The 8,405-nt window shown below is 39.2% G+C and overlaps 1 protein-coding gene across 2 annotated transcripts; it reads left to right on the forward strand.

Moving 5' to 3' along the window:
- Positions 1-213: 213 nt before the first annotated feature.
- On the forward strand, positions 214-7,516 carry LOC125531761. 2 transcript variants are annotated; one of them, XM_048696095.1, is made up of 8 exons: positions 214-420; positions 519-599; positions 3,227-3,334; positions 4,668-4,754; positions 4,824-4,919; positions 5,189-5,260; positions 6,668-6,748; positions 7,237-7,516. In XM_048696095.1, the coding sequence occupies exons 4-8, from the start codon at positions 4,683-4,685 to the stop codon at positions 7,345-7,347; spliced, it is 432 nt and encodes a 143-aa protein (XP_048552052.1). In that variant the 5' UTR covers positions 214-420; positions 519-599; positions 3,227-3,334; positions 4,668-4,682; the 3' UTR covers positions 7,348-7,516. The 2 variants fall into 2 exon arrangements, with proteins under 2 accessions (XP_048552052.1, XP_048552012.1); XM_048696055.1 differs by lacking the exons at positions 214-420; positions 519-599; positions 3,227-3,334 and having other exon boundaries at positions 3,864-4,754.
- The last annotated feature ends 889 nt before the right edge of the window (positions 7,517-8,405 follow it).

An 8,405-nucleotide genomic window follows, 5' to 3' on the forward strand; every position in this document is an offset into this window, starting at 1 on the left:
AAGCAGTGTTTAGAGACCGACATCACCGCCGGCTCGACTCAGGGACGATTCAGAGGGGTGGCAAAAGAGGATGGTTGGTCTGGAGGGTTCTGCATTAGATGGTAAATCTCCTTGAGCTCCTCCACTTACCCACTCAAATTTGTTGGTTTTTATTGGTTGAATTTGATTCATTCCCCTTTGTTGTGGTTATGTTGTGCTTCTTATGCAGAAGAAAGGGTGGACCGCCACGGGTTGAGTGATACTGGAGGGCTTTCTTGTGTGGGTGGCGTATCGTTGCTCGCACCGGGAACTGCCTTCTCTACTAATTTTAGTATTCTTCAGGAGCTCCGCACAGAAAAGTTATTTTGAGAATATTTGGAGTACCGTGAGGATCCATTCAAGTGGGCGGCAGAAGAACTGGTTGCAGCATGCAATTCACCTGTATGCATGGATCATTGGGTTGCAATTTCAGCAAATCTTCATTCACCGTCCCCTCAGATGCTTGGAATTGTTGGCATCATAATCCTCTGTGTGTGTAGGTTGATTTGTTTCTCCAGACTGTGCCTGATGAGAGGCTTTTTCAAGAGCACCTTTTCAATTTTGTGTCGTTATGTGAACAGGTACCGAAATAATCCTCGGTTTCGTGACCCACTTGTCTTTTTTGGTATCACTGTCTTCTGTACCTCCTTCTTTATTGTAGTTTTTTTCCTTGTTTCTAGTACATGTGATCCTTACTACTATAATGATTTTGGTACTATTTATCCTATATTGGTCTTAGATATCAATCTATTAATACATATTTGTGACTTTCCATCAGAATACGTAGATGTTTGTTTTCTCATAAAAGGTGTGGAGGGTTAAATGATTTTGAGCATGCCTGGTTTGATGCCTAATTGGTTCATTACCAAGTTGTCTTGCCGATCTCACATAAAGTTGCCATTTTTTGGCTTGCCAACGCATTGGCTAGCCAAATATTGGTAGCAAACCAAGCACACCCTTTGTGATAGGGCACCTAGTACATTTGGAATGCCACCAGCAAAATGATTATACTGAATATGGGTTCATTTGGGCAGATGATCTCATATATATTGGCAAGCCAAAGTTTGGTAGCCTATCATACCCTTTGTTATAGCCTTATAGAGCACCTCTACATTTATCATTGTAGACTGCAAATTATTCTTCATTTTTGAGATAATTCTAGAAGTCAGCCCAAATATCACTTGAGACACCCCCCCCAACACACACACAACCGGTCGCAATATCGCCCCTCCTTGTTTAACCGGTTTTGATGTGTTTTCACTCAGGTTCTATCCTAGTCAGAACTATCACATCATTATTTTCTCTCTCATCTCTGCCATGTCACCATTTCTCTATCCTCGTAGCTGAAACAAAAATAGCAGGTTTCTGTCAAATGTCAAAACGTATGTCCATTTTAGCCAAAATTCCACCAGATTGTCACTACATTATTTCTAATTTACTGATTTTTTCAGTGAAGTCCGAATTTTGAACCCAAAAATCAAAATATGAAACTAAAGAAGCTTCATTCAAACTGTAAGCCAATTTAGCTGAAATTATACGAGAGTGGTAATTGAATTATTCCCAATTTACTGGAATTATTTCAATGTTTTCTAACAATTTGTATTTTTTCCCACTTTCTAGATTTGTGAGCATTTCGACAGCCTAATGGTAGTACGTTGTAGGTTTTTTGGCAGTACTTCGGCATAACAGGAACCATATCAATCAATATACATATTACTCACATTCTAGTTCCTCATCCAATCCATAATGTTCACAAGGTCTTAATGGTCTCACATAATGGAAAAAACAACAAATTGGGCACACATGATCCATATGGTTCACGACAATGTAGAGCTAGGAGTTTGGGACACAACAGCACAAATGGAACATAGTTCGACACAACAGCACACATGATCCAAATGGGACACAACAGCAACAGCAACAGCAACAACAGCACCAGCAACAGCAACAGCAACAGCAACACCAACAGCAACAGCAACAGCAACAACAGCAACAGCAACAGCAACAACAACAACAACAACAACAACAACAACAACAACAACAACAACAACACAAAACACCAACAGCAACAGCAACAGCAACAGCAACAGCAACAGCAGCAACAACAGCAGCAACAACAGCAGCAACAACAGCAGCAACAACAACAGCAACAACAACAGCAACAACAACAACGACAACAACAACAACAACAACAACAACAACAAGAACACCAACAAGAACACCACCACCACCACCAACAACAACAACAACAACAACAACAACAACAACAACACCAACAACAGCAGCAGCAGCAGCAGCAACAACAACAACAACACCAACAACACCAACAACAACAACAACAACAACAACAACAACAACAACAACAACAACAACAACAACAACAACAACAACAACAACAACAACAACAACAACAATACTACTACTACTACTACTACTACTACTACTAATACTACTACAACTACTACTACTACAACAACAACAACTCATAAGACTAGAACTAGAATCCATAAGATCTCACAACCAACTCATGGTTCTAGGCTTCTGGCACATGGATAGCTAGCTTCCACACACCCCTGCCCATGGCTAGTTCTTTGGTAATATTCCAGTCCTTTAGATCCCCCTTTACGGACTCCTCCCATGTCAAGTTTGGTGTACCACAACCTCTCTTGACATTATGAGCATGCTTTAGCCGTCCGCTATGCACTAGAGCTTCTGGAGGCCTGCGCTGAATATGCCCAAACCATCTTAGACGATGTTGGATAAGCTTCTCTGCAATTGGTTCTACCCCAACTCAGCAATAAGAGAGAATAATTCCTCCTTCCATTTTCTGTTCCTAAGATTACTCTTAGAGAAAATTTATGAGACTTCATGTTTTTATTTTGGATAAAGACATGCCCCTAATTACTAGAAGAACAAGTGAAGGAATAGAACATTGTGCATTACGTCACTTACTTTTCTACATTTAGGCTGAAATGGAAAGTTGTAGACATAGGTCGTGCGTGGAAACATGAGAAAGATTTAAATTTTCTACATTTGAGCACTAACTCTTTCAAATTGAGGAGGGAGAATTAGTGATTGGTTTGGGACTATCTGTAAATTGCAAAGGGCTTCTCTTACTCTTCTAATTTCTAAATCTGTTTCGAAGAGAAGTTTGGTTCTTTTCTAATCATTTTCTATTTTGTACTGAATGGAACCTTTCATCTTGCAGTATTCTGTGGTTGTTGATGATGCTGATGGAAGTAAAGAAAGTTTGGCTGATGATGGATCACCACGTTTCTCGACTGAGGCTGAGATCAAACTCATCCACCATAAGAATGTATGTGTTTGCAGCAGAATTTTGTTCCTTTTGCACCTGCTTGTTGCCTGCTGGGTGCTTGAGATGTATAATTGTCTGTTGCTATCACTACACTAAATATGTTGTCACGATCATATGAAGTCGGCACAAATATGTGGCATGCTGCTTGAACTTGTACATATAACATACATGTGTGGGCCCTGCCTAAACTTCTAATTTCTGGCGTCATGATATTTATTTGCAGATCTATGTGAGCATATGTGCTAAGCACTCATCTTAATGCATGATTGGTAATAATTGTTTTGATTATTAACTCTCTCTCTCTCTCTCCCTGGTGTATTTATGATTTACAAATAATTACTCTTAAACTTGAAGTTCGCATAAAATTCCAACTGACCATGAAGCCACATAGATTTGTATCGCTATCCACATGAATACGTCGGCAGGCGGACAATTCCATCTCCTATAGTGGATTGGCTGTGGCACATGCATGCACATACAAATAGACAACCTGTCCACTGAATCCCCCCGAAGTGAAGGTGGTTCAACCTACTGGCGCCACAACCAACTCAGTCGTAGTCACAAAATATATGCTTGCATCAGGTGCCACTGGGCCTTCTGTTCTGGTGTCTTTCTCTAAGCGATTTGCCATGACTGAGGGATCTGCAATAAAACTGATCCATGTGGTGTTGTTAATGAGGCACCATCGTTTTTAGTTTGGTAGCTCATTTGCTAGGCATTAGAGAAAGATGAACTCAAAGATTGGTGTTTTGAAATTTGCCTCCAAAGAGTGGCTGCCATAAAATGCCGCTGGCTACAGAAAATAACATAGATAGTGTTATTAATACTAGTAGTAATAATGGTAGTAGCGGTTTGTTTTCATCCCATGTGATGGTTGTTTGATTTTGACTCTGCATATCAACAAGATAATATTTCTCGTTACTGTGGAACGTAACTGATCATATTGGCATTAAAGTTAAGTTCACCATGCTAATGAAAATTTACCTATTCCTTCATATCATCATTTCATTGGCGCTAAGCTTGATCTTTTCCTTTCATTGTTACTATCTGCCAGGTCAAGTGTTCTGTGTAACATGATATGCCAGATTCTGTTTCAGCATATTCTTCTGTAATGATTTTATTGTGTTGAACCATTTATTCCGCAGATGATCAGTGTTTCAGTTCTGGATCATTCAAATATTCTGTTACATTCAGTTCTTAATTTCTTGTGGAATTAACTTTGCACATATGACCTTTTGCTCGTAGAGAGATTAGATTATAAATGAATCTGTTATGTCCTAAGAATCTGTGTTGTTGTTCCAATTCTTTCGCCTTTCAAATATCTTTTTTACAGCACAAAGATTCTCTTATGAAAAGATTGCATGGTGTTCGAAGATATTATGCATACTGCAAAGCCCTTCTGCAACTTGATTTTATCAAGGTACATGTCAGTTTTATCATTTTTGCTTTCCTGGATTGAACTTGTTGATTCAGTTTGAACATTTTGCAGTGGAATAGTAACCCTGAAGAAGTTTTAAAACGGATCAAAGAGTCAACTAGATGGTCTGATGTGCTGAATGATTATGAGCTACAACGTGGTTTAGAGGTTATTGTTGCCTTTTTCTTATTGTGAATGCACTGCCAATTTATTCAAGTTATATAGTTATTCTCTGAAGGGGAGCCTTGGCGCAGTGGTAAAGCTGCTGCCTTGTGACCATGAGGTCACGGGTTCAAGTCCTGGAAACAGCCTCTTGCAGAAATGTAGGGAAAGGCTGCATACAATAGACCCAAAGTGGTCGGACCCTTCCCCAGACCCTGCGCAAGCGGGAGCTACATGCACTGGGGCTGCCCTATATAGTTATTCTCTTTTAATAGGGTCATATGAAATTTTCAAGGATGCATGTGAGTAAATTGGACATAACTTCCACAAGCAGCAGCATGACTGAGGTTAGATTAGCATTAATTTTGGTCTTGATAATTACAGTATCAGGACATACATCTTGATGAAGTTCTAAATTAAAATAAACTGAAAATTATGCTGTTCCATTCTGCACACTTGAACATAAGTATTTTCACATAATGTTTACCTTTACCCATAAAGGTTGGTGGCTTGATACAGTTATAGAGTCTCCACCGGTGTCATGGAGGTCCTGGTATTGTGCCAGAATTTTCCTTCCCCAAATCCCATCCTCTGTGGGATCTTTCAGCGCTGGTTATGTGCATGTGTTAGAGGAGGTATTTGCAAAGGTTATGAATATAGCAGGCATGTTTCTAGCATGGTCTAAATAATTGTAGTGACATAATATGTCTATTTATGGGAACAAATACTGAACAGCCCATGTATTATTTTTCAGATACGAATTAAAAGCTTTGGGATCTTATGCCTGCTATATGCATAAATTGTGTTTTGAAAGTCTGTTATACCAAATATTGTCCAAGTGGCTTTAAATCTTCACAAGTTTCATGTTGGCTTTATGTTTTTTTTGGCTAGTTGGCTTTATGTTTTCAAAATGTCAAATTAGATATTCCTCTCCAACAATTATGTTTTCTGGTGAGACCGACCATCAAGAACATTGTGTTACTCTTTCTTGGAAGTTTAGTTGAAATACCAAATTTCATGGATTTTGATTATGTTATTTCCAATTTTGTTCAAAAGTTTGGAAAAAAGACCATTTTCGAAAACCTTTGGTCACAGCCAGCCTTGTGGCTAACATGACCCTTTGTGTTGAAAAATTAATGGCAAGCCGGGTTTCATTTATCAAGATCTTACATACTACCTCTATGTGGGTTTATTAGTCCCTTGCGTATTTTTGGTACCCTTAGCATTTTTGGTCAAGTTTGACCGTAAATTTTACTAATGAAATATATGTTATATTTAGCAAAAGTAGTATCATTGGGAAGTACTTTCAAATATGAATCTAACAATATATATTTTGTAACATATCACTTATATTTCGCTAGTCAAATATACGGTCAAAGTATGACCCAAAATACGAAGGGGGACTAATAGACCTGGATGGAGGGAGTACAACCTAAAGAGCAACACCACATGGCCATCAGTGTTGTCATTTGAGGCTTCTCTTGATTTTCAACTTTGTATCCAAATTTTAAAAATTCAATGCTTGAGGTGAAATGTTGCCTAGAAAGCGGGCCAATTTCCAATGGAGTGGCTGGTTCTATTTTGTTGCAAAAATGTTACTCCCTCCGTCCTAGTATAATATAAGATGTTATTATAACCAATGTACTCATATATTGGCTGTAATAACATCTTATATTACGGGACGGACGGAGTACTTGCAATTTGTGGCATGTTAGGTTTTACACTTTGTCTTCCATCTTTTTTCAAATTTGCAGTTTGATAAGGTAGCTTTGGAGGAAGACATCAACTCTCGTATGAGTTCAGAATTAGAGAAGCATCTACAATTCCCTGACCAGGCAAGTCTCATGCTGAATTGCATCTTCCTTAACCTAGTTATCTTGTAGCTGGACGGGAAGTGCATGGATGAACCCGGGTACATATGAACCCACTTCGGAAAACATATTTCCAGATGCTAAAAAATCTGAAAATGGTTGCACGGATACGTCTTCATGTTCTATGTGTGTGCATAAAGTTTCACGGAAAAATAACTATTTTGTGGTGTGTGCAAAAAAAGACAAAAACTTATGTCGTGAAACGCTATTTAGAAGCACTGAAATTTGTCTTTTTTACAGAGACAAAACAAAAAGATATTTTTTCACAAAACTTTGTGCCGCACACACACATTTGCGAACATGTATGCGTGAATTTTTTTTTTGAATTTTTTGACTTCTTAAAATGTTCTTAAAGTGCATTTTTTGAAAAGTGGGTGCATATGCCCATGAGTGCGCAGGAGGTGCCCTCTCGTAGCTGGACCTTACACTTCCTTTTTTGCCATAATTTGTAGTTGCTCATGCGAGAATATTTCAATAGTGTGAAAATAAGGAACCTTGCCAGGGAGGCTGGAGTCATTCTTGTCGAAGAGGTCAGTTTTCTATTTTTGGCATTCAGATTTTGAAACTGGAATGTGCATGAGTTAGTGAAATAAATCGGACCCTGTATATCTGTGAACCCTTCTATCATGACGATTAGTTTGTAAAGGCGCATTCTTATTTTGACATGTTATTTGCAAATTCTCTTGCATCACATATGCACTCTGTCCTCGTCTCATTTTACTCTTTTTTCCCATGGACACTGTACATGTTCTCTTTATTGTTTTAGCGCTGCGTTCGGTGGTTATGCTTTTGCATGTTTGTTGACTTTTGGGAATACATCTTCCTGCCAGACGACAACAACAACAACAACAAAGCCTTTTAGTCCCAAACAAGTGCCAGGGTAGGCTAGAGCTGAAACCCATAAGATCTCGAAACTTCCACACACCGCCGTCGATGGTAGTTCGTTGGTGATATTCCAGTCCTTCATACCTCTCTTAACGGACTCCTGCCAGAAAATTAGTAAAATCAAATGGGTTTGCGGCTGTTTGGCAGGGCCTGCGAGTATTCAAATGAATCATATTATCCTTTATTTTCAATTGCAGTTTCTACCCGTACGAAATTTGGAAGAACAGATATTACCCAAAAGTTTGCCCCAGAATTTTGGACAACAGCTGTTACCCAGAAATTTGCCCCAGATGAAAAAGAGAGTTAAGCAGTCACTTGACTCAACCAGGGCTTACCTGCATCGACAGGGCGCTACTCGTGCTAGGGGTTTGAAGTATGTGGTTGGTGCAGTTTCTCTTGCTTGTATCATCATGGCTGGCCAACGCGAGAGTAATTAAGACTGTCAACTGCATCCATGGTTGGCCTTTGCCCGCGAAAAAAAAGGTTGGCCTTTGGATAGACAGTAATTTGTATATAAATAATGTTGTACTCGTGTTTGAAGCATGTTTGTCCTGCTATGCATTACAGATGATATTTAACATGTGGTATTTGTTCATCTGTTGAGCCGTTTGCTTCAGGATAAGTTTCATTGACCTCTATCTCTATGGTGTCAGCGCGAATGGGCGGAGCCCCGACCATAGTTGAAATAGGTGTCCGTCTCTAGCTCCTGCACCAGTCTCATTAACGCCCAACGTGA

The sequence above is a fragment of the Triticum urartu genome, chromosome 1 (genome assembly GCF_003073215.2).
Source record: "Triticum urartu cultivar G1812 chromosome 1, Tu2.1, whole genome shotgun sequence".
NCBI classification, from domain to species: Eukaryota; Viridiplantae; Streptophyta; class Magnoliopsida; order Poales; family Poaceae; genus Triticum; species Triticum urartu.

Coding starts and splice junctions, on each gene's coding strand:
- LOC125531761 (XM_048696055.1), top strand. CDS start 4,596: ATGAATCTGTTATGTCCTAAGAATCTGTGTTGTTGTTCCAATTCTTTC. Junction 4,920..5,188: donor AGCTACAACGTGGTTTAGAG/GTTATTGTTGCC, acceptor CTCTTTTAATAG/GGTCATATGAAATTTTCAAG. Junction 5,261..6,667: donor CAAGCAGCAGCATGACTGAG/GTTAGATTAGCA, acceptor TCAAATTTGCAG/TTTGATAAGGTAGCTTTGGA.